The 24,503-nt window shown below is 49.8% G+C and overlaps 3 protein-coding genes across 4 annotated transcripts; 1 reads left to right on the forward strand and 2 right to left on the reverse strand.

Moving 5' to 3' along the window:
• Positions 1–2,562: 2,562 nt before the first annotated feature.
• LOC128761052 (uncharacterized) lies at positions 2,563–3,503 on the reverse strand. The gene is made up of 3 exons (XM_053868934.1): positions 3,410–3,503; positions 3,253–3,327; positions 2,563–3,194 (listed from the first exon to the last, which is right to left on the reverse strand). The coding sequence occupies exons 1-3, from the start codon at positions 3,459–3,461 to the stop codon at positions 2,647–2,649; spliced, it is 675 nt and encodes a 224-aa protein (XP_053724909.1). The 5' UTR covers positions 3,462–3,503; the 3' UTR covers positions 2,563–2,646.
• Positions 3,504–3,668: 165 nt separating this feature from the next.
• LOC128760806 (uncharacterized) lies at positions 3,669–9,537 on the reverse strand. 2 transcript variants are annotated; one of them, XM_053868479.1, is made up of 13 exons: positions 9,249–9,537; positions 8,082–8,618; positions 7,921–8,015; positions 7,747–7,824; positions 7,545–7,660; positions 7,033–7,475; positions 6,642–6,951; positions 5,804–6,572; positions 5,528–5,740; positions 5,183–5,451; positions 4,857–5,113; positions 4,537–4,788; positions 3,669–4,460 (listed from the first exon to the last, which is right to left on the reverse strand). In XM_053868479.1, exons 2-13 carry the CDS (start codon positions 8,612–8,614, stop codon positions 3,875–3,877), a joined length of 3,921 nt encoding a protein of 1,306 aa, XP_053724454.1. In that variant the 5' UTR covers positions 8,615–8,618; positions 9,249–9,537; the 3' UTR covers positions 3,669–3,874. The 2 variants fall into 2 exon arrangements, with proteins under 2 accessions (XP_053724454.1, XP_053724455.1); XM_053868480.1 differs by lacking the exon at positions 3,669–4,460 and having other exon boundaries at positions 4,541–4,788; positions 4,876–5,113.
• Positions 9,538–9,751: 214 nt separating this feature from the next.
• LOC128760897 (uncharacterized) lies at positions 9,752–14,669 on the forward strand. Its single transcript, XM_053868624.1, has 2 exons — positions 9,752–10,022; positions 10,271–14,669. Exon 2 carries the CDS (start codon positions 13,031–13,033, stop codon positions 14,078–14,080), a length of 1,050 nt encoding a protein of 349 aa, XP_053724599.1. The 5' UTR covers positions 9,752–10,022; positions 10,271–13,030; the 3' UTR covers positions 14,081–14,669.
• The last annotated feature ends 9,834 nt before the right edge of the window (positions 14,670–24,503 follow it).

Below are 24,503 nucleotides of genomic sequence, written 5' to 3' on the forward strand. Positions count from 1 at the left end.
GCACTACTGGCGCGTTGAGAAAAAAAGGCACAGCACACCAACCACAAAACCTCATCTCAACTGTGAAATGTTGTGGAGGGACCATCACGGCTTGGAGCTGCTTTGCTGCCTCACGGCATGGATGGCCTCAGGACCTGGGATCAGCAGTGTGAGTTCAATACAAAAAGGAAAACTTAAATGTTTTTTGTGTGGTACTAGTTGAAGCAGACTGTGTTTGTATAGTGATGTGAGTTAGATGATCAGAGCGTATTTTATAACAAACACTTTATTGCAACTGTAAATATCAGTAGTATGTGAAATTAGTTCTGCCGAAGAGATTTGATATTATATTGTGTCTTGCTAGCAATGTGAAAAAAAAAATATATATATATATATATATATATATATATATATATAGTATTTGTCAGTATAACACAAATAAATATTTGTAAATATTTGTGCATTCATAGATTTTATCAGTTACTTGTTCACCTTGGTTGTCTGCATCCCCTAATTAAAGTGGATACTTCACGGTAAACTTTCCTCACTGTGGGATTAGTAAATGACATCTAATCTAACCTAATCTCTCTTTTTGTATTATTTCCGACCGCTGTGGTCAGCACTTATGGCGCCCTAGGTTGAACTGCCCATTGGGACACAAGCTAGCTTGAAGATGAAGTGATTACTGGTGAAGTAATCGCCACTCAGTTGAACAGCCACCAAGTACCGATGTGGCCACCATCATGGATCCCTGGGGTCCATAGGCCACAATCTGACCGGCATGGCACCTTATTGTCTGTAGGATCTCATTCTCACCATAACTGTTAAAAGGTGAGCATCCTCCAACGCTCATAGAGGGTGTCAAACTGACCCGCAAAAGGGCCGCAGTGGGTGCAGGTTTTTGTTGGTTTTTGGTGAACCAATCAGGTATCAGCTGGAACAAACAGCACCAGACAACAATCAATCAACTGATGACAGTCTTCAGACACCTGATTGGTTGACACCTGTGTCATAGACCTTGTGTTTGATCATGGATTCCTGAAGCCTTTCAGATAATATCTTCAGTCTGGGACCAGGAGGGTCTGTGAACCATAAGTTTGAACTGAGACAGAATTGCACCATCAAGGTTTGCGTAATGGCTCCTGTGAAATTGAATGGGACAATAATGTTGAGCACATGAAGATGGAGGTGGAGAAGCAGCACCAATGTCCTCCACAGAGCACCCTCAGCTATATGGTGCTCTGACTGGAATTCGGTGAGCTCTTGCTGTGATTGACCACAAACTCCTAAACTGCATTTGTCTGTGTGACTCTCCCGCTGACATGGTGAGACTTGACCAGTTGTCGTAACTGTCTTGACCGATCCACAATCTGGCCGTTTGTGTTGGAGCAGAAAGCCACCTTTTTGTACCGGCTGTGGCCAGTGGCACGTGTCCACGGCTGTCCACAGGAGCTGCAGTTAAATACCTGCCTGGCCTTATTAGGGGTGGCAGAACTGACCTCCTGGGCTTTCTCCTGTAGAACTTTCCACCTCCACGTGATGTACGGGAGACTGCTTTGAACAGGTCTGGTGCTAGTGGACCCCTGCAGTCACAGCCAGGCCAGACTCATCCGTTGGCAGGTTGTGCTGCATAGGCTGGTCGGGCTGGATGGACTTTGGCAGCAGACATCGCCGTCTGGACCAGAAGGCGTCCAGCATCTCCTGGATGAGCCGCCGCGCCTCCCGCCGCGCCCCTCGTGTGACGCTGGCACTGACGAGCCAGCTCCTTGGCCGTGAGAGTCACGTGTCTTACCCCCTCCTGTGACTGCTTGGCCTGCTGCAGGCAAGCCACATCTTCACTGTTCCACGCAAAGAAACCGTACGACATGAACAGGCCGTAGAGCTGGTGGGCCTTTGTGATTACACCTCTGATGAAGACTCCTCAATAAATGCTCATCAAAGATTAAAGATAAAGATAAAAGGTCATTCTCTCTTTATTATAGGCAGAAAATTCTCCAATATACCCCAAGTAATCAGGACACGCCGGGCACTGGGTGCATTTGAGGGAATGGCTGCGACTGCTTAACCCCCATCTTACACAGAACACCCAGAATATTTGTTGGATTTCTCAATCCAAGCTGTGGTTTGCTCCTCCACCAGGGTGATGTGGAGGCGAGTCGCACTGTTGCCCAGTGTGCGCTCCTTTAAAGTGCCGATCAGTGTCTTGTCGCAGGCCAGTCGGAGGGGATAGCGTCAAGTGAAATTAAACGCTATACCAAAATCTCTTGACACGACTGAGCACTCACCTGGAGTGCAGGGGGCCTATTTGGCTCAGCAGCTGGGACTCACTCCAACTATCATCCAGTCACTGTAATTCTCACTTAGGTGTAATGTTTCTGCAAACCTGTTTGACTATAAAAGGCATCCATGTAGGTGCATCGTTGCGATGAAATAACAAAATCTTAAAAGTAAATACAAATTTAAAATTACACGAAGAATATAAATAAGAATATACACGAGAATATAAAACAGAGTTTTAGCACATGGGTGGGTGTTATTCACCTCAGTGAAATGTGTAACACACACCAATGGAAAGAAAAAAGTTTATTTCATTTATCAAAACACCACAATTACACCTATCCTAGCTGTAACGACAAAAACATTCGGCACCCCACTGCGTGTCCTTCCTCACGGTATCTTCTGTCGCTTTTCGGCCAGCCACAGCCTGGCGGATTTGCAGCCATGAAGCGCACAATAATGCTGTCCTCCATACTGACAGTGGCCATAATCTTTCTGCTTTGGCTGGCCGCATTGTTGGCAGATCCTCAGCTTATATGGTTTGCTCTTTTTACGCCGTGGAGCCTCTTTCTCATCACCATCACGCTCCTCCTCGGCTTCTTCCCTCTTGAGGCGCTGTGCAAGGTTCCACTCTGTAGTCCGAGGGGTGGTGTCCTCCGCTTGGCTCCCACGCTGCTTGCACAGCCACTGATCTATCGACTGTCCTTCATGCCCTTGCTTGACGGAGCAGAAGAACTCATCCTTGTACATTGCGTGCCCAGTGGAGACGTGTCTGGCTTGATGACACCATGGGCAGGGGTCCCCGGGTCGGCCAGTCTCGCTCCCCTGCGGCTCTTTAAGCACAGCCAAGTCCTTTCTGGAGGCCGAGCGCCTCCGGGACAAGGTGACCCTGGTGGGACCCTCCTTGGCGGTCCCATAGACGACTCTCTCGATGACCTCTGGTGAAACAGACACAAACAGTGAAATGTACGCTGGATTAGTTTTGTGATTCCGAACCTTCGATGGTGGAGTCCACATCCTCCACATCTTGACCGACAGCAGGAGTCCAGGAGGCCGCTCGAGCGACGACCTCTGTTGGTGTCAATAGAAGAGAGAAATGAAACAGTACATTAAATACAAACATGAATGGTGAATAAATTTGGTGCGTCCAAACCTTGAGTGGTGTTGTCCAAATCCTCCAGTTCCTGGTTGACAGCACGCTCCATGTCTCTCAGTTGAATGACTGGCTTCACAGCATGTATGTATAGTATAATGTGTATAGTGAGGTCGTCATACATGCCTTTTATCTCCATAACAAAGGAGAGGGTTCCTGTTGTGATGTGGCGAACGACTTCACAACTTAGTTGTAAAGTGAAGGAGGATGCTCAGAGCCATGTGCTCTATGGTGTAAGAGACGTACAGCAATATAGCAAACACTTTTATTTTCACACTTCAACTTTATAAACAAACAAGCTGTGATACGTATCACTTACAATAAAGTGACACTTGCAAACAAGTAAGACCATCCTACACAAACTACTAACATGTAGCCCTACGTTGACCACATCAACAGTTGAACACAAACTTCAACAGCTATTTACAAGCACCCAGGTGTGTTGTGAGTGCCCCTTGCACATGTTTAGGTGCCACTTGATGAAGGACGGTTCCGGGCAGAGGCCTCCTCCTCCTCACGCACCATGTCAGCGTGCCACTGTTCCACTGTTCGGCCATCAGACTGGGAGCAGAAAGACACCTTCTTGTGTCTGCTGTGGCCAGTAATACGTGTCCTTGGCTGGCCACAGTGGCTACAGTTGAACACACGCCTGACCTTCTCGGGGGTGGCAAAACTGTCCTTTTCCTGGGCCACTCGGGCTCTCTCCTGTTGCACTTTCCACCTCCACAGCGTCGTACGGGAGACTGTTCTGGCGGGGTGTGAGCTGGAGGAGGTGGAGGGGCCGGCGGCGGAGGACGAGGGGCTGGTGGTGGCGGGGGCGGCTGAGAGGGTGTCAACTGAGGAAGACGACGTCCCGACATGCTCAACGGAGGTCACTGCCAAACCAGATTCATCAGCAGACAGGTTGTGTTGCGTGGGCCGGTCCGGCTGTACGGCCTCAGGCAGCAGACTCTGGGCAGTGGGAAGGGACTTGGACATCTGTGGGGCACTGGGGGATATTACACTTGATTGCAGCGTCTCCCTCGCTGTGGCCTTGGAGCGTTCATTGTACCTGAGAGAAAGAGTCAAACAAACATGTCAACATTGGCTATGCTGATTCTAAAGCAGACTAACACGACAGCACTCACCAGGATGACACGGTCCGCTGGTTCACCTCATACAGGGCGATACGAGTGTTTGCCATCAAAGTGTGGCAGCTCACTACATTATCACAGATCAGTTTGTAATCTTTGACGACGGTGTGCCAACGATGAGTGCGGACCCCAGCAGTCATGGTGCTCTTGTCTTCTTGGGCCCGGCACAGCTCCAGCATGAGGGCCTCCATAAGCCTGCTGAGCTTGGGAGAGTGTGCCGATCTCGCATCCTGACCAGGGACGGTACTGCAGGCAGAAGCGCACACACAAGTGCAACAGTAGTTTACAAGACGTCGAGTCTGACGCTGACTTACCGCTTCATGCTCTCCATACTTGGAGCCGTGTCAGCGCGCCTGTGGCTTGTCCGCAAATGGCCCCGGACGAACCTGTCCTGATGACGCGGCGGGAAGGACACTGGCTGCTTGTCCCTTTCAGGCAAGCGCTGCCACAGGGCAATGATGTCGTTGGCCTGCCTCTGGGACACAAAGGGCCGGTGCCTGAGCTCAGCGAGGGCAAGAGCCAGTGCCACGACATGCTGGTAACCTGGGTGGCCGTCCGGACCGACTACGATCTGGTCAGTGGGAAAGAGAGGTGGGTCAGTGCACCAGGCGGATCGTGCCTCACATGGATGAGGACTCACCTCCTCCTCCTCCTGCTCTTCCTCCCCCTCCTCCTGCAGCTGCTGCTCCATCTCAGTGTTGGCCTTCTCACGCTCTTGGAGGAGGAGCGCGTGGTGGTATTTTAACAGGTGGACCTCCTCCAGCTGCTCCTCCTCATCGTCGTCATCCAGTCCCTCCTCACCGTCCTGCTCAAAACACTCAGAGGACTCCTCTTCGTCAGGGTCTCCTAGATCTTGCTGCAGCACGGCCCCTGTTTGTGAGTACAGGTACTCCACCCCGATGAGCTCTCCTGCAAGACAGGTACACTAATGATGAGGCGCTGCGCTGTAGTAGCTCCCCTCGACAACAAAGGACCTAGGTCTTACCTGTGTACTCCCTGGGCACGGTGTAGGTCTCGACCAGAGTCTTGCCCAAGAACATCTGGGTATCGTGGCTGAAACTGTCCACCAGCTCGGTGTTGTAGCACCGCAGAGCTGACTTGTTGGTTTTCTTGACAGAGGCTCTGCCCCTGTCCTCGTTCCATCGCGCCAGGCCCTCCAGAAGGTACACTTGGAAGTGCACGTCGCTGGCAGAGGTGCCTGTGGACACAAACGAGACAATGAGCTCGATGTGCCTCAGAGGCCTGCGAGATTCGTACTTACCTGGGATGAAGCGCCACAGGTGCAGATGAAACGATTCCAGGGATGTGGACCCCCTGGCGCACCTGTAGACAGGGAGCTTTACCCCACCTTTGGTGATCTCGCTCGTCTGAGTGTAGAGCGCTACTCCTGCGGGGTCCTGGATGCAGTCCAGGTGTCGGCGCTGCGTCCTCCAGATCTCCTCCATCCTGGCACGATCAATCAGGGCGACGCCCTGTGTGTCGGTCTTGGTCCAGAAGGTGTCCAGCACCTCCTGGATGAGCCGGCACGTCTCCATCACACCCCTTGTGTGACGCCGGCAGTGACGGGCCAGCTCCTTGGCCGTGAGCGTCACGCTGACATCCGCTCCCTCCTGGGACTGCTTGGCCTGCTCCAGGCGAGCCACATCTGTGGCATCCCACTCGAAGATGGCATACAACAGCCGTGCCATGAATAGGCCGTACAGCTGGTGAGTATTGGTGGTTACACCTCTGGTGAACCGCCGCATGAAGTGCCACACATCCAGCCGGACCGCCAGCTCAGACCACTCGTGGAACAGTTGCCCCACCCGTGACTGTCCCACACTAGTGCAGCAGTCCCGGTCCACGTACAGGACCTTAGGAGGGGCCTGCCCCGCGTCACGGTACCGCCGCACCAGTCCCGACGCCATGTCTGCCAGTCCATCCCCCTCTGCTGCAGTGAGGACGGACATGAGCACCTGCCCGTGCTCGTTGCCGACGTTCGTTGACCAGGCAGCGGACCCGGCAGCGGCACCTGCGAGCTTCTTGGTGACCTGAAAAATAGATAGATTATGAGCTCCAACGTGCCTAACAGTGGACTTCTTCACAACAACGATGCTCACCTTTTTGGTTGATACCATCTTCAAGATGGTGCCAAACACAGAGGTGATTCTGGCTTTGGTCTCTGGCAACCTGGAGATGGCGTCACGGACGTACACCCCAATTAGCCATGACACGCCGGGCACTGGGTGCATTTCGGGGAATGGCTGCGACTGCCGAACCTCCAGCTTTTGGAGCATGGACAGATACTTCTTTGTTCGATGTATCCAGGCCGTGGTGTGCTCCTCCACCAGGGTAGCATGGAGGCGCGTCGCGCTGTTGCCCAGCGTGCGCTCCTTTAATGCATTGATCAGTGTTTTGTCGCAGGCCAACCTAAGAGGGGACAACAGTAGTGACAGTGTCAAGCGTAATGAAACACTACACATAAATCACTTAACATAGCAGAGCACTCACCTGTATGTGAGGACAGCAGGGAAATCCATACGGTGCGACAGGTCTAGCTGCTCCAAGATGGCCTGTGACCAGCCCGCCACCTTCTTTCGACAGGTATAGCACTCCAGGTACTCTGTCCCCATGAAGTACCAGCTGTGCCTGTCTAACACCCTCCGCACCGTCTTGTACAGTCCGGCGGCCCGGAGGGAGGCCTTGCAGGTGGGGCACTTCAGGGGGTAGGCCCACATCTTGTAGGGCATCCACAAGAAGAACGGCTGCTGGAAGAAGGGGTGGGATGTTGTGGGAGGCTGTGAGTAGATGGGCCGGGGCCCAGGCGGATACCACCACAAGCGGAGGTCCTTCTTCAATACGGACTTCCCACTGTCCATCTGGCAGAACAGAGCCCGGCCCACCCAGTCTTGCTGCTCTTCGGGGAGCGTCGCCCTCCAGCCTCTGGGCAGCAGCTGAAACACAAGAGCATGAAGTGAGATGGAAAGTTATCCTGTTGACCTCCCACACTCTTAAGAGCTCACCTGTGCACCAGAGCCGGTCTGTGCTGACACCGTCCCGGCAGGTGCTCTGGCTGCTTGGGGACCAACAAGGGAGGTGGAGGACTGGACTGGCGCCGCCGGGTTGTCCCTGATGGTGGCTGAGATGATGAGTCACGAGAGAAACAATTAAAATGATGAGACCAAGTGGCAGCAGCTCTGTAAACATCACAGCATTTACACTCACAGTCTTGAGAGTCAACCTCAGCAGCTACTTCCATGGGCTCCGCATCAGACTCTGTCTTGGGGTCCACACTCGCATGAACTGTGATGCACACACGCGTAAACAAACACAATATCAATACTCAAGTTTAACTGAACATCATCTCAATAATGCTTTTTGTCTGTGTGGAATATTGACCTGATGGCTCCTTGTCACGTGCCAAGATGTACTGCTGAAGTCGATAGATTTGGCTTCCCTCCGGTATCTTTAATTTACGTACGTACTGCACGTAGCTGGAAACACAATGCCAGTATCAGTGAGCGTCCATGGACGCAACGGAAACAGAATCACAAACTTACTGTCGGGTCCTGACGTCCCTGGCACCATACAAGGACCTGAATGTTCGGTCGCCGTGCTCACCAAAACCCAGCGTCATGTTATGGATCCCGTCCGAGGGACGCCTGGCCTCCAATAATCTGCGCCGGTCGATGGCGGCGACCATCGGTGGAAAAAGCTTGGCGTAGGAGGCGAGGGCATGTTTGTTCTTCGTATCTGCCGACGGCCACACCTTTTCCGTTGCAGACAACTTCTCGTGGAACACTAAGACTCTACACGCATAGTGCACATCATTTTCGAGCAGCCAGCGGAAGGTCTGGCCCGCGTATGGTCCGAACTGAAGCTCGCTCTCAGCTAGTAGAAGGTCCTTGTCTGCAGGGTCCCCACCCTGCTCCAGCACACGAGCCTTCGCCTCCTGCCTCACCGTGTCCACGTTCTTGGCGTCCCAGCTGCTGACCTGCTGTTTGTACAGGTGGGTCAGCCTGACCGCATCCTCGGTGGGTCTTAGGGTGAGCTCGGAGGACGAGCCCTCAAAACGGAACTCTGGCGAGGCCATGTCACTGTAAGATACGAGCAGAAAACACCAGGGGATTAAAACGCACTCATTGTATAGCTTTTGAAAAGAAGTGAGGCCACAGCAAGATTGTATTTTGACAACCTATTTGAGAGCACTGTTATAATCCCCACTTCATGTTAATGTTAGGACCTCTACTGAGTATGAGTATGTATTTCAATACATTTGTGCACCACGTTAAAGTTTAGCTGTATATTTGGGGGCACTATGATGATCTCTATGGACCACCTTTTCATTCAGAACGACGGACGTCATTGCAGAAATTAGCGGTTTGCGTCGGGGGAAATGGGGTCACATCGCACTCAATGTGGAAAATTAAATACAGGAACCACCACAAAAGCATCCCAGAAGTCTGTTACTCATTGATAGAATCTCGTTGTTGTACTTGAAGCAACATTTCGGGTGAGCTAACGGTTAACATCGGGCTAAAAATGGTCAAAACAAACACATTCATGCGAGTCAAATACGGGCACCAACACGAAATGTCCGCCATGGACCAAAGATACTTTTTTGGGACGTCTCAAGGGGAAATAACCAAACATTTCGGCTCATCTCACAGCTTTAACCAATGCGAATAAAAAAAAAAAAAAAAGCTCAGAAAGGACGTTAAACTTACCGAATCTGCCTAATTGAATTCTCTGGTGTCAAAGGCGAAAAGTCCGATCAATTCAGTAGCCCACAGCAGTTCCCAAAGGCGATTGGCTGGGGGGCAGGACTCGGCAGGCGAATAGGTATGAGCAGCCACCAACCACAGAGAGAAACTACCCGAGGTTAGGGTTGAGGAAATGTGAAATTGTGAACCAAAGATCCATCTGCAGTAGCCGCACGGATGACACACAATTTCGTAAAGCGTTCCTTATTTTCATGAAGAAAAAGAAGAAGCCATTCCAATACATCTGGACTGAAAAGTGAAGTGACAAAGTGAGAATTCTGACTTTTATATCAGAATGATGCCTTTAAAGCGACTTTAAAGTGAGAATTCTGACTTTTATATCAGAATGATGCCTTTAAAGCGACTTTAAAGTGAGAATACTGTCTTTAATCTCAGACTTCTGACCATTTTTGAAATGGTTTCCTGCTTGGAGAGGTCGCAGGACATGGCCACTGTCATGACTCACGGGTGTGATGGCAATCACAGCTCTTATTTTGCTCCATTTGCCCTCCCAATTCCAAGTGTAACAGTTTGCTGTTTCGTCAACTGAAACTGGAAGGATACTGTATAAAAGGCTCCCACCATGAGTCTGTCACTTTAAGAGCCTTTGGCTTATTTGCATTTACGTCCCGTTCCTTTCCCATCGTTCCTTTTCCCTATGTGTGGAGTTAGTGTTCGGTCGTGGTTGCGTCGGGTCCTGGTTCAGCAGCACTCAAGCGTTCGAGTGACTGAGCGGAAGTAAGTTGAGCTTCACTCATGTTAAGCAGGGTGTTGTACGGATGCACATGTTTGGTCGTAGTTTATGTGTGTCCGGAACGTTCAACACAGAGTCCGAGTTGCGTGTAGTTCCTTGTTGGTCGCTAGGTGTCGCCGTTGGGCCGTTTATGGATCTGTGTTGCTTGTGTTGTGTGTGGACTTAGAGATGCCTGCATCTTTGTTCAATAGTGTTAGTAACCTGACGTGAGTTGTGATTTCCTTTATTACAGATTAATATTGATGCTGTACTGAGTGCTGCAAATAAATACCTCTGAATCAGGACCATCCTCCTCCTCTCTTCGACCTCCTCCGGTCTTCTAATCGATACCCCATCTTGAACTGCTGTAGCACCTAATTGAACCCGTGCAACCACTCCTGTTTATTTGGTCCTTCGAGCCGGATACAGCGTCCAAGATGGACTCAGATGGAGAGATCCACCCTGTCGTCAGACCTCGGCAACGAACACGTCCTCCTGTCAGACTTCTAGACTTTGAAGTGGAGTATGCAGGCACTTCATGCAGGTCAAGCTGTTAGCCGAGCTCCATCACGCATATGTCGGGAGCCAAGACCTGTCGTCGGTAGTTGTCAAACCTATAGTGCTATGGATGAAGACGAGGAAGAGAACTGGCCTGATCCTCCACCCTGGCCCTCAGCTGAGACAGACCTCTATGACAGTATTCACAACCTTCAGATTGATCATCGACAACATGCTGGTTCAATCTACTACGCTGACAACGCCGCTGCCTACCCTCCTCCCCCTCCATCGCTGCTGAAACCAGGCCAACCAGATCACTCCCAGGCTTCGGGACCCTTTCCCCGAAGACAACCAAGTTTCTCACAGCAACGGCTTATTCCCTCCTACCCAGGCCGCACACACCCCACGTCTACATCAGCCTATCAGCCTCCAGTAGTCTATGCAACGTCACCCAACCCGGGTCGTCATGTGCCATCCCAAAGTTCCTGCACCCTGACCCAAGTGAGTTTGCGAGGCTTCGCATAGCTTTGGAAAACCTCCTGCCAGTCGATGCTACTGAACTCTTTAAGTACCAAGTACTGGTTGATCATTTAAAGTTTGATGAAGCCAAGCTCATAGCGGATGCTTATTTAAACTCGCCAACCCCCTACACTCACACAATGATGGCCCTACATGACAAGTTTGGCCAACCTCATCACCTGGCTCTACGAAAAATAGCTCGCGTATTAGAGGCCCCTGAAGTTAGGCGTGGAGATGTCGCAGCATTCCAAAGGTTTTCACTTCAAATCCAGTCATTGGTAGGCCTGTTGCAGACCCTGGGACCTGAAAGTGAAATTGAACTGAACTGTGGCTCACATGTGGCTCGATTGCTGAGCAAACTACCTCCAGAACAGCGGGCTGACTTTCGTAGACACCAGGGCAAGCAACCAAGAGCTGGACATACATTGTATGAGCTAGCCGAGTGGCTCCGTTATGAGTCATGGTGTCAAGGATTCGATAATCAGCTCGGGGGGAGAGGAAGCCGAGATCGAAGCTATGCTAAGAGTGAGAGCTTCCCATTCCAGCTTTGAAGGGAGCCCAGCCCTCCCTTCTCATTGGCTCAGATCAGCCTCATCTTATCACCCCAGTGGAGCCTGTCCGGCTTGGACTGCCTGGGGGTCCAGCAGCTATCCACACAAGACTCGGGTGGACCCTCCAGGGTCCTGTGAGAAGCACAGGGCGGCTCACCGATGAAACCCAGTGTCTCTTCATATCTTCACCTGTCGATGAATTGTTCAAGCACATCAAAAGGCTTTGGGAGATAGATACAATCCCCTACCGAAACGAGAAAGAGGCTACTCGTTCAAAGCAAGATAAGCTGGCTGTTGCGGTGCTTGAGACCAAGACTGTCCGGACCAAGGTGGATGGAATTTCGAGGTATGCCACCCCATTGTTGCGCCATCCCAACATGCCACAGCTTAGCGCTCCAACTGATTCAGTCATGCCGCTGTTGCGTAGCACCGAGAGACGTCTCTGTAAGAACCCTATTCAAGCTAAAGCCTATAAGGTGGAGATGCAAAGGCTCATCGACTCTGGCACTGTGCAAGAAGTGGCTCCTGAAACCATTCCACCAAAAGAATGTTGGTATATTCCTCATCACCTTGTCAGCCATAATGGGAAAAATCACCTTGTGTTTAACTGTTCACACCAATACTTGGGACAGACCCTTAACCAGTACCTTCTTCCTGGACCTACTCTTGGCGCTTCCCTGCTCGGAATCCTGCTAAGGTTCCGTGAATATCCTCTGGCGGTTAGTGGAGACATCAAAGGAATGTTCCACCGGGTTCGACTCCTACCTGAAGATCGACCACTGTTGCGGTTCCTGTGGCGTGACCTAAAAGGGGATGAAGCTCCCAAGGTATATGAGTGGCAAGTCCTTCCATTTGGCACCACATGTAGCCCATGCTGTGCCACTTACACCCTGCAGAGTCACGTTGCAGCCAACAGCCAGCCAGGTGATAAGCTGAGACTTTCAGTTGAAAAGTTTCTATGTGGACAACTGCCTACCGAGTGTGCGCACTCCTGATGAAGCAAAACTTTTGATCAGCTCAGACAACTTCTGGCCCCCGCTGGTTTTGATCTGCGACAATGGGCCTGCAACAATTCAGATGTCCTGAGTCACCTACCTCATGAAGCCAGGTCAGAGAGCCTCGGCCTGTGGCTTGCGCAGGACAAGTCAAACCCCCACGAGTCAACGCTTGGCCTCAGTTGGAACTGGAGTACGGACACCCTGAGTTATAAACACCGGCCAGTGACCTATGAGATACCTACCTTAAGGAACATCTATCGAGTTTGTGCCTCTCAATATGACCTTTTAGGCCTCCTACTGCCCTTCTCTACTCGGGCCAAGCTGCAGCTGTGGGACAACCAGCGCAGCTGGGAAGATCCCAATTTACCCCCTGAGCTCCTACAGGCCTGGTCAAACTGGGAGCACGAACTGCAGTCCCTACCTCACCTATCCTTCCCACAACCATATATGCCCAAGGACGTCCAGCTAGAGGGTGCTACTCACGAGGTCCACATTTTTGCAGATGCCTCTGAGCAGGTCTACGGAGCAGTTGCCTACCTCAGGACACAAAGCACCTCTGTAGGGACCTGCTTATCATTCATCATGGCTCGATCAAGAGTGGCCCCCAAGCATATCCAATCCATTCCACACCTAGAACTCTGTGCAGCACTGCCGGGTGCCAAATTAGCCTACCTCATTGAGAAAGAACTCACCCTGAATCTGGACCGCATTGTATTGTGGTCAGACTCCACAACTGTTTTGACCTGCTTACAATCTCAGTCCTGCCGATACAAGGTCTTTGTAGGAGTGAGAGTAGCAGAGATACAGGAGTTAACTGAGAAGTGCACTTGGCACTATGTTGAGTCCGAGAATAACCCAGCCGATGACCTGACTAGGGGGAAGACCCTAGCATCTCTGGCAGAGCCAAATAGATGGGTTTGTGGACCTACCTTCCTCCTCCAAAGCCCTGACCATTGGCCTGAGCAACCCTCCCTGGCATCAGCTGAAGAGGAAACCGAGCTCCGAAAGGTCACTCACTGTGGACTAACAGCTACTTCACCACCTGTTACAGGTGACAAGGTGCACAACACATGGCAGGAGCTCATAGATGCCACTGTACAAGACATGTACCAGTCAGAGACATGTAGTCCTTCCCTGATCGCAGAGCATTACCACCAAGCGGAGAATCAGATCCTTAGACTAGCCCAGCAACAGTCCTTTCCTGAAGACTACAAGCTCCTATCAGCAGGCAAGCCCGTCTCAGCGGGGAGTCGCTTGCTCACAGTCTCCCCAGACATGGACATGTCATCAAACCTTATCAGGGTCGGTGGTCGGTTCAGACGTTTGGCCAGTCAAGACCACCCATCATTGCACCTTGTAGTCCTGGATGCCTCTCACCCAACAAAACACCTGCTTATCCAGAAGTGCGATAATGACCTACACCACCCTGGCTCAGAACGGGTCCTTGCAGAGCTGCGAAGATCATACTGGATCCTTCGAGGGCGGGAACTGATTTGAAGATACCAGCGTACGTGTCCTGACTGTCAACGCTGGCGAGCGCAGCCTTCTGTTCCTAGGATGGCAGATCTCCCTGTTGCCCGCCTCAGACTGCACAAACCAGTATTCTACTCCACAGGCGTGGATTGTTTCGGGCCTATGGTGGTGAAAGTTGGAAGACGACATGAGAAACGCTGGGGGCTCATATTTAAATGTATGACCACCAGAGCTGTGCACCTGGATCTCCTCAATAGCCTGGATGCTGATGCTTACCTGATGGCCTTGCGGAGATTCATTGCAAGAAGAGGGACCCCTGCAGAGGTGTGGTCAGACAGAGGGACCAACTTTAAAGCTGGAGAAAGAGAACTCCAGGAGGCCTATTGCAGCATGGTCCAAAGCTTGCAAAACCAACTAGCACAGCAACAGATCAAGTTCTCTTTCAATCCTCCAGCGGCCCCACACTTCGGAGGAGTGTGGGAAAGGGAAATTCGGTCGGTCAAAGCTGCCCTCTATGCCTGCCTAGGCTCCCAACCGGTCCAAGAAGAGGTCCTACTTACCGTTCTGTTGGAAGTCGAAGCCATCCTCAACTCAAAGCCATTAGGCTATGTGTCCGCGGATATTGCAGATCTCGACCCCATCACTCCAAACAGCCTACTCATGGGGCGGCCTGACGGATCCCTCCGCCAAGTAGTCTACCCAGAAACGGAGATTCTGAGCCGTAAACGATGGAGGTACTCCCAGGTTCTTGCGGATCAGTTTTGGTCCAGGTTCATCAGGGAATATCTACCCAGTCTGCAGGTCCGCCAGACATGTAATTCCTCCCCTCCTCAACTCCTGAACGAAGCAGTCGTCATGGTGGTGGAGCCTCAATTGCCACGCGCCCAATGGTCTGTAGGACGTATGGTGAAAGTTCATCGCAGTTCTGAGGGTGTATCCGGTCAGCTGATGTGAACATCAAGGGACATGTCTACACTCGACCAGTCGCCCGGCTCGTGGTGCTACCTGTTATTCCATCTGGAGGAGGAAGAACCTCCACCGTGTTCAGGGTCAATGGTCAGAAACAGTTAAGATTTATTGTTGCAAATGTGCCTTACACATTTGGGGGCGGCTGTACAAGAGGCTCCCGCCATGAGTCTGTCACTTTAAGAGCCTTTTGCTTATTTGCATTTACGTCACGTTCCTTTCCCATCGTTCCTTTTCCCTATGTGTGGAGTTAGTGTTCGGTCGTGGTTGCGTCGGGTCCTGGTTCAGCAGCACTCAAGCGTTCGAGTGACTGAGCGGAAGTAAGTTGAGCTTCACTCATGTTAAGCAGGGTGTTGTACGGATGCACATGTTTGGTCGTAGTTTATGTGTGTCCGGAACGTTCGTCACAGAGTCCGAGTTGGTGTAGTTCCATGTCGGTCGCTAGGTGTCGCCGTTGGGCCGTTTATGGATCTGTGTTGCTTGTGTTGTGTGTGGACTTAGAGATGCCTGCATCTTTGTTCAATAGTGTTAGTAACCTGACGTGAGTTGTGATTTCCTTTATTACAGATTAATATTGATGCTGTACTGAGTGCTGCAAATAAATACCTCTGAATCAGGACCATCCTCCTCCTCTCTTCGACCTTCTCCGGTATTCTAATCGATACCCCATCTTGAACTGCTGTAGCACCTAATTGAACCTGTGCAACCACTCCTGTTTAGGTACAGAGATGATACAGATGCCAGATGATAATTTTTGTCATGATTCTGCTTTTATTTTGTCACGTGAGTCCTGTTTTGGTTTCTTCCTGTTCCTGTGGCACACGGCTGGAGCCAATGAACGCCAGATCACCTGAGTACAAGAGCACCTGGACTCCAGCAATGTGGGCCAGATCGACTCCTCTAGTTCCTGCGATTTGAGTTGTCCTTCGTTTGTTCTCCCGTCATTTTGATTACTTTGTCTTAAACCCTGGTGTCTGAGTTAGTGTTTTGTTTCTTCCTGTTTCCGCATGTTTCCTGGTTTCTTTTGTCTGTGTTCATTGTGCTTTTGTCAATCTGTTTCCAGATTTGAGTTTGTTTGTTTCTCCCGGTTCGGTGATGCTTTCTGTTGTGATTTTCTTGTTAATGATTAAAATATTGATTTTGACTCGGTCTAGCCTCCTGTGACTTCCTCACCACTGCACTTGGGTCCCACTCCACGTCTTGACCCGTGACATTTCGTTCTAGCTTTCTCTGTTGTTCCTCAAACGTCGGAGCAAACTATTTCTGTTCCCGTCCAAGCCTCACAACCTGAGCTTCCCGTCCAAGCCCCAGAACCCGAGCTCACCATCCAAGCCTCTTCCCCCGAGTTTCCCGTCCAAGCTCCAGAACCCCAGCTTGCCATCCAAGCCTCTTCCCCCAAGATTCCAGTGCAAGCCTCAGAACCCGAAGACACCGGCACCGAGGAAAGGTCCTGGATCTCCAGCTCCCTCTTGGACCAGAGGCTCCTCAGTGACTTCCACTGTCTGAGTCCCAGCAGACCGGGTATGACACCTGGAGGTGTTCTTTAAGGGGGGGAGGTACTGTCATGATTCTGCTTTTATTTTGTCGCGTGAGTCCTGTTTTTGTTTCTTCCTGTTCCTGTGGCACACGGCTGGAGCCAATGAAAATTGGCTCTCCTCGTTTGTTCTCCCATTCTGTGCGCTAGCTAGCTCATTTTGATTACTTTGTCTTAAACCCTGGTGCCTGAGTTAGTGTTTTGTTTCTTCCTGTTTCCTGGATTCTTTTGTCACTATCTCTGTTCATTGTGCTTTTGTCAATCTGTTTCCAGATTTGAGTTTGTTTGTTTCTCCCGGTTCGGTGATGCTTTCTGTTGTGATTTTCTTGTTAATGATTAAAATATTGTTTTAGACTCAGTCCTGCCACCTGTGATTTTCACCACTGCCTTTGGGTCCCGCTCCACGTCTTGACTCGTAACAATTTTGTCTTCAATGGTAAAGTTGGAACTCTCTGTTTTGTATCTCTGTTCTCCACATACTTTCCCTTGTTCTCTCGCCCCTCGACTCAAAGTGTCCTGTAGCAGTTGCAGATCATTTCGGCCACCTTCGAGCGATTTTCGACTCCATCTGCTGGAGCTGACTCTGCTGTGTCTGCTCCAGGTACGGCTTCTGCAACTGCCTCAGTCCATCCTGTTCCCAGTGTCTGTGAACCGATCATCCCCGCGCCGGAGGTTTATACAGGTAAAGCTGGCTTGATTTCTGTCTTCAATGTTCACTCGTTTTTGATTCCCAGGCGGACCGAGCCAAGATCGCCTATTGTATAAACCTCCTTGGCGACAAGGCCAGTCAGTGGGCGGTCTCTCCTAGGGAATCAGACTCATCTATTTTGCACAGTTTCCTGATGTTCTGTGCTGAGATGTGTGTTTGACGCCTGACGGCCTGAGCGCTTCCAAGCGCTTCATATCTTAGTATCACTCAAGACTCTCCTAAGGAGTCAGTGTCTTGAGTTTTCTATTGGTTTCCGTACTCTAGCTGCTGAAGCTGGATGGAATTAACCTGCATTAATGCTGGCTATAAGAAAAGATAATAGTATAAGTGTTGTCTTAAACCCTGGAAAGACGGTCCACTCGTCATGTGGTGTCACCAGTCTCCTCACCAGCAGTTAGTTCCCAGTTAGAAGCTCCTACTTCCACTGACACTTTGGAGCCCATGCAGGTGGGGAGGACAAGACTGACTCCGGAGCAACGCCAGCTCTGTACATCGCGAGGACTGTGTCCGAACTGTGGCTAACCTGGTCACATCATTCGCTCCTGTCCGGCTCGTCCCAGAGGCCCTCGTCTTCCACTAGAGTGGGTAAAATTATTTTTTTCCGCTTTATTACATGAAGGGGAGACCAACGCTCCTGTCGAGGTCTTTACTGACTCCGGTGCTGATGATAATTTCATTGACGCCACTTTCGCTAAGTCTTTGTCCCTTCCTCTCATCAGGTTGGATTCTCCACGCGCGCTATCTGAAATTGATGGCAGTCCACTCCCTCAAGTCACCCACCGCACCTCCCTCCTGACTCTCACACTCTCTGGGAGTCACACTGAAGTGATTTCTTTTCTGGTTCTCCTGGCATCTTTTTCTCCTCTGCTCCTGGTTCTCCACCCATAACCCCTGGATTGATTGGACACACTCCAAAATTTCGTGTTGGAGCACCCTTTGCAATGCCCACTGCCTAAGATATGCCTTCAGTTGCTCTCGTAGCCCCGCACCCTGCTCCCCCTGACCTCTCACAGGTTCCTACCAGTTACCACGATTTGGGGGAGGTGTTCAACAAGGATCAGGTCCTCTCTCTTCCTCCTCACCGCCCTTAAGACTGTGCTATTGACTTGGTTCCCGGGGCTCCCTTCCCCACGTGCAGGCTTTATAATATTTCTCGGCCCGGGAGAGAAGCCATGGAAAAGTATATAAGTGACTCATTAGCTGCCAGTCTGAGTTGCCCCTCCTCCTCTCCCTAGGGTGCCTTTGTTGTTAATAAAAAGGTTAATTCCTCACACTCCTGCATCGATTATCGCAGTCTTGAGGTAAGTTCACACCGAACGCGACTTCCGCGAGTGAATTTTTGTATTTTTGACGAAGGATGTCAAGGGTTTCTGCAACCTACAACAGATCAAAAACATCTCATCGTCCTCGTGAAGGTCTCCCGCAGCCGTTGCGCAGCCGGCCTTGGTCCCACATGTCAACTTTGTCACCGGCCTACCTTCATCGGCAAGTATGACAATCGTTATGACTGTTGTGGACAGGTTTTCGAAAATGGCGCATTTCATTACCCTTAGCTTCCCTTCGCCCTGTAGACTGCTGACCTCCTGGTCCTCCACATGTTTCGCCTCCATAGCATCCCTATTGACGTGGTCTCAGACAGAGGACCCAAGTTCATCTCACAAGTCTGGCAAGCCTTCCTGAAAGCCCTGGGAGCCACCCCCAGTATGACATCAGATTATCACCCACAATCAAACGGGCAAACGGAGAGGGCCAACCCGAACCTGGAGTCCGCCCTCAGATGTGTTTCCACTAAGGATCCTTCCTCCTGGTCGTCTCATCTCCCGTGGGTGGAACACGCTCACAACACCCTCATCTCCTCCTCCACTGGTATGTCCCTGTGTATGGTTGCTTATGGTTATCAGCCTCCCTTGTTCCCCTCACAGGAAGCAGAAATAGCTGTCCCTTCTGTGAACCACCACTTACAACGGACATCTGGTCTCGAACCCGACCGCACTCTCCTGTAGCGCAGAGGAGATCAAGACATTCACCAATCGGAGCAGGATTTCTGCCCCTTTATAGCAGCCAGGTGATATGGTCTGGCTTTCTACACATGATCTTCAGCTTCCTGGTGAGTCCAGAAAACTCTACCCTACCTTCATTGGTCCATTCAAGGTGGACAGAGGCATCAACAACTCTGCTGACTCTCTAGGAATCCATTCCACATATCCCTACTCAAGCCTGTCACTACTTCTCCTCTCAGTCCAGCCTCTGAAGAACGTCCTCCCCCAATCCTCATTGACAGTCATCCTCCATATACAGTCAACAAAATAATTGACAGTAGACGACAAGGTTGAGGTTTACAATACCTTATAGATTGGGAGGGATACGATCCTGAGGAGCGGTCATGGGTTTCCCGTTCCCTCATCCTCGACCGTGCCAAGAGGCCCTCCTTGTAGGGGTGGGTGCTGTTAGGTTTTGCGTTTGTCTGCTTTCATTTCGTTACTTTCTCTGTTCCCGGTTCCTTGTTTCCTGTTTGCCTTCTCATTCCCTCCAGCTTAATGGCAGCACAGCTGGATCACACTCCACTGATCACACCGACCGAGATTTCTACCCAGGAGTCCACTCTGCGCTGCCATATGATCATTTTGTGGTTAATGGTAAAGTTCACTTTCGACATTCCGTTGACTCTGTTCTCTGCATACTATTCTTTGTTCGCTTGCCTGTCAACTTACTCTTCTAGCCGATTGTGTCTCAGTGACTTGTGTGTGAGTGTTTACTTGCCTTTTTTGTTATGCTGTGTGGTATGTATTTCCTCGGGTGTGCGTGTGTTTAACCGCTACCGAGCGTTTGCTGTTTATTCATAGCCTTGTGTTGTCTCTGTTCTCAGGCTTTGGATTCATTCGCCTGCTTTTCTGTTTCAAGTTTATCCCCTCCCTCTATGTTCGTCTTCCTCGCTCCACTTCCGCTGTCGACGCTTTGAGTTTCCAGGTTTGTTCATGCAGTATTTGTGTTATTTGTATTAAATTTCTTGTTAACTGCCAACGTTATTGTTTGAGTCTCCTGTTTATTGACAACCATCCTGCATTTAGACTGGCTCCTTCAGCAAACACGACAAAATGTTTATCTGGTTTATGTTCATCATGTTTATCATGGTATGACCTCCAGGCTCTGCTCGACCACTGGGCCAAAGCAATGTACGCACCACCCAGCAGGGGGAAGTGTACCTGTGACACATCCTCTGATTCCTCTCAGCTATGATGATGGCAGTCAGCAAGAAGGTACTGTTAGTTTTTTTCCTCTGCAAAGTAGGACGTATGCATTTTGTCCACCCGGACTTGATCGGCTGGGCTACATGCACGCTATTCAGAAGTGGTTTGGCGGCCTGCCGATTCATCTGACTCGAGACCAGAAGGCATTTGTGTGCCCACCCTGCTGGGGTGCGACACGTCTTGGGTGCAAGTCTTCACGGACGCCTCACTCACCAGCTGGGGTGGGCTGCAGAGCTTCAGGGAGGAGGCCACTCCCCTTCACATCATTCTATTAGCGCTTACGGCAATCTACAGAACTGTGCTCCACTTCACGCCCTCACTACGTCTAACCCATGTTCTCGTAAGACCCGCTGGCACCACACCTGTGGCCTACATCAACCGCCGGGGCACCGTCAGATCCACTCAGTTGTATGCCCTGACTGGGGAACCTTTCGAGCCACTGAGCCAGGCCTCCTTGCACGCTCTGTCATTTAAAACATCACTGCTAATGTCAGTAACTACGGTTAAGAGGGTCAGCGACCTATGTGTCCAATCTGTTATGATGATGTCAGTCACCCTCCATCACAATTCAGCCTTCCTACCCAAAGTTAGCTCTTCCTTATACATAGCCAGATGCATCACTAGGAGAGCCTTCATGCCACCTCCACATGAGAAAGCGTCACAGGCTCACCCGCACACTGTGTGTCCAGTGAGAGCGCTGGATTACCACTTAAAGGGTAAGAGATTCTATACGTTCAGAGAGTCTCCTAATCTGCTATGGTGGCTGCCAGCAGGGGGCAGCACTCTCTACCCAGCATCTGTCTTCCTTGCAAAGTCAGTCATCTGCCTGGCCTTCCAGGCAGCGGGACAGCCCACCCTGGCGGGCATTCAGGCACACTCTACCCGTAGTGTAGCTTCCTCCACAGCCCTGCCGCGAGGAGTGACCATGGAAGAAATCTGTTCCACAGCCTCATGATCTTCTGCCTCCACCTTTGCCAGAGCACATGTCGTGGATACATCAGCGAGCTCCATTGCCCATTCCATCCTCAGAGGTGTCCTGTCCAGGCACCTTGAGGACTGATCAGGTGCATACTCCTCAGGGAATGCGAGCTCCGAGGGAGGTGAATGCTGAAATCACAGATCCAATCTTACTCTAGCATCATATCCATCTTCCCCTTACTTCATGTTTTCTCGACAGCAAATGTTTTACAACACCTGGTCTGGGAAGATAAGACCAGAATTCCTCCTTTTGGACACCTACTTCCACTTATGCCATGAACACCTCTATTACAGTGTTGTGTGGGTAACAGGTTAATGGCTCAGCGACACCATGCCCGCCCTACTTGCAGGTGAACCAGGTTCACTGCCTGTCTGCCACCTTCTTTGTGGGACTCATGATGGACAGGACATGGTTAATTAATTATGCTTATTGGGGTTTGTCTCTTACAGGCCAAGGACACTGTTGAAGAATGAGATTTTGATGTTAACTTGAGCCTGCATTCGTTTCCAAGCTTTGGTTCACTGTCCTCTCCATTTCAAGCATCATTTGACCATAGAATTTGTTCCTCTGAATATTTTTTATTTTAATTTGTCATAAAGGGGGGAATTGTGATGGAAAAAGTAGCGTTACTGTTTGCATGAATGGAAAATTACTTGTGAAGGCTGCCTCATTGTTTTATGTTAAACCATTCTCTGAAGTGCAGACTGAGCGTCTCACAGATGCTGAAGGTGTTTGCTACATGCTTGCTTGTCATCTCCAACGTTACGGTTTGCCCCTTTTGTCCAGTGGTTAATGATGGGTAGTTCTTTTAACACTTCGTTCATTAGAACGAGTCTTCAAAATGAACTGAGAACTATGAGTCAACTCACAGAATGATTAGTTAACTTTTACGCATGCGCAGAGACCGTTCATGTTACCGTCATTTTTTAGTTTATTTTGTAAGGCACTACCGGTGGTCTTGCCATGACTCATAAACAGCACTTAATCGTCTACTGTAGCTCCAACAGAAGTGCTGGATCCCTCCACTTTGTTGTTGGATTAATAGTTCCCCAAGTATGAGCCCATGAATCATGATCAAGAGGATATTCCAGGTAACAGGCATTGTATTGTTTGCTTCTCCTACCTTTTCCGGTGTAGAGTTCCGTTCAGTTTTATCTCCCATTCCAAGAACTGCAAACTGCTCACAACTAGTTCTTTGAACAGGAAACAGTATTGAACGAAACAGGGAGCGAGTAATTCTTCGCTCAGATGTATTTGTGTCGCACCCAATTCACTGCACTCAATCCTACGTCTTTATTGTAAACATCATTAAAGCAGCTAGATTCAGGCAACTTGCTCGGTGGCTGAGTTTCAGCTCATTTAGTGAGCGATGTCACTGAAGTGGTCTGCCTGTAAGTGGCCCAGTGCTTCTCCAGTTTACAGCATGCTCAGTCGGTGTGAGCCACCTGTGGATGATGCACTTTCTGCAGGGAGACGTGTCGAGCAACTCCGGGTGTTGAGCTGTGGTTCTCCAACAATTGTGGTGGCTGAAGACTGTGACACATGGAACACTAAGTGTGTGTGTGTATATATATATATATATATATATATATATATATATATATATATATATATCAGCCTGTTCTTTCAGTCAGAGATGATCTGCCCAGTCTTGGAAAAGATTCTCACTGATGGTACAGATGTAGCCACGATGCACAACCTGGCCTTCATCACCTCAGGAAGCTGTTTATAAACTGGGGAACATCTCTTCCACCATGACAGTGGGTCCAACGTGCGAGGTAGATGACCCCTCATCTCCATTATGAGGTCTGATGTAGTTGATGTTGTTCCAGGCCTCCTGCATTCTCATTCTCTCATCAAAGTCCTTCCAAAACATTGCACTTGTGCTGACTGCAGCACCTGATGCCAACTCTATCTCTGCATCACTTTCTGTGGCAGCCATCGCTGCTGCAGCTGTTATAACCGTCTTTGCCGTCTCCTCTGCTGGTTGACAAAAGCTTGCTCTAGCATCCAGGAGAATTGCATCAGCAAGCTTGTCGGATGGATTCCATTCTGCCAAATCGTCAGGGAGTTGACCAGACTCTCTACACGTATGGTATCGGTTAGAGAGCTTTGTTTTCCTCTCATTAAAATTACCTCACTAGTGAACTCATTCAAAATTTTGAACTACTAACCTTTCAGCACCTGGATGCTCTCTTCCCCCTTCCAACCCTTTCATCTCACCAGTCCTCACACAAAAATACATGTGGGCAATACAGGGTGTATAATCCCATTGCAGACAGTTTTTCTACGCTGAAGCCATGTTGCTGGTACAGTGTGTGTGTGAGACCACTAACATTCTTGTCTCTCAGAGCCTGTTCCTGTGGGGTGCCAAGGAGGATGCTGCAGAACCTGTTCCATGTGCTAGAGAGAGTCATTTGTTTTACATTAATCTTATGTTGTTTAAAAAAAAATAAACTTTTTATAATCTTCCTCTGTTATATTATTTATCTTCTAACATTAGCCGGACTAGAGTGCCTGCATTCTTCCCTCAGTGGCGATAGTTTGCTGACATTTTTCTTGTTCATGTGGTGTCAGACACCAGGCCAACTTTTCAAGATGGTTTAGACAATGCCTCATGATTAATATTGTAGTTATGCATACATCTAACTAACTCAGGCATCAGAGCCTCTGAGGTTGGACATTTATACCATGCTATGGTAAAAACAGAAATTGCAAAATTTGGTCAAAATTGTTTAACAGCATCCCATGTTTGATACTTTGTTCTATATGTAATATGTTGGTAAAGTCCATTAAAATGACGCTTACATCCAACTGCAAAACCAATTCAATCGCAGTCTTGCATGTCACCACTAGGTGGCGAAACAAAGATCTGTAGAACTAAAAAAGATTAGATCTTTTTCCTGAACAAGAGATAATGAACTGAGTCACTAAAATGAACTGTTTTGCCCATCAGTAATATTTACATTGATCATATGGTGTCACAACATTTCACAAAGTTTTGGTGTATT

The sequence above is a fragment of the Synchiropus splendidus genome, chromosome 6 (genome assembly GCF_027744825.2).
Source record: "Synchiropus splendidus isolate RoL2022-P1 chromosome 6, RoL_Sspl_1.0, whole genome shotgun sequence".
Taxonomy (NCBI): Eukaryota; Metazoa; Chordata; class Actinopteri; order Syngnathiformes; family Callionymidae; genus Synchiropus; species Synchiropus splendidus.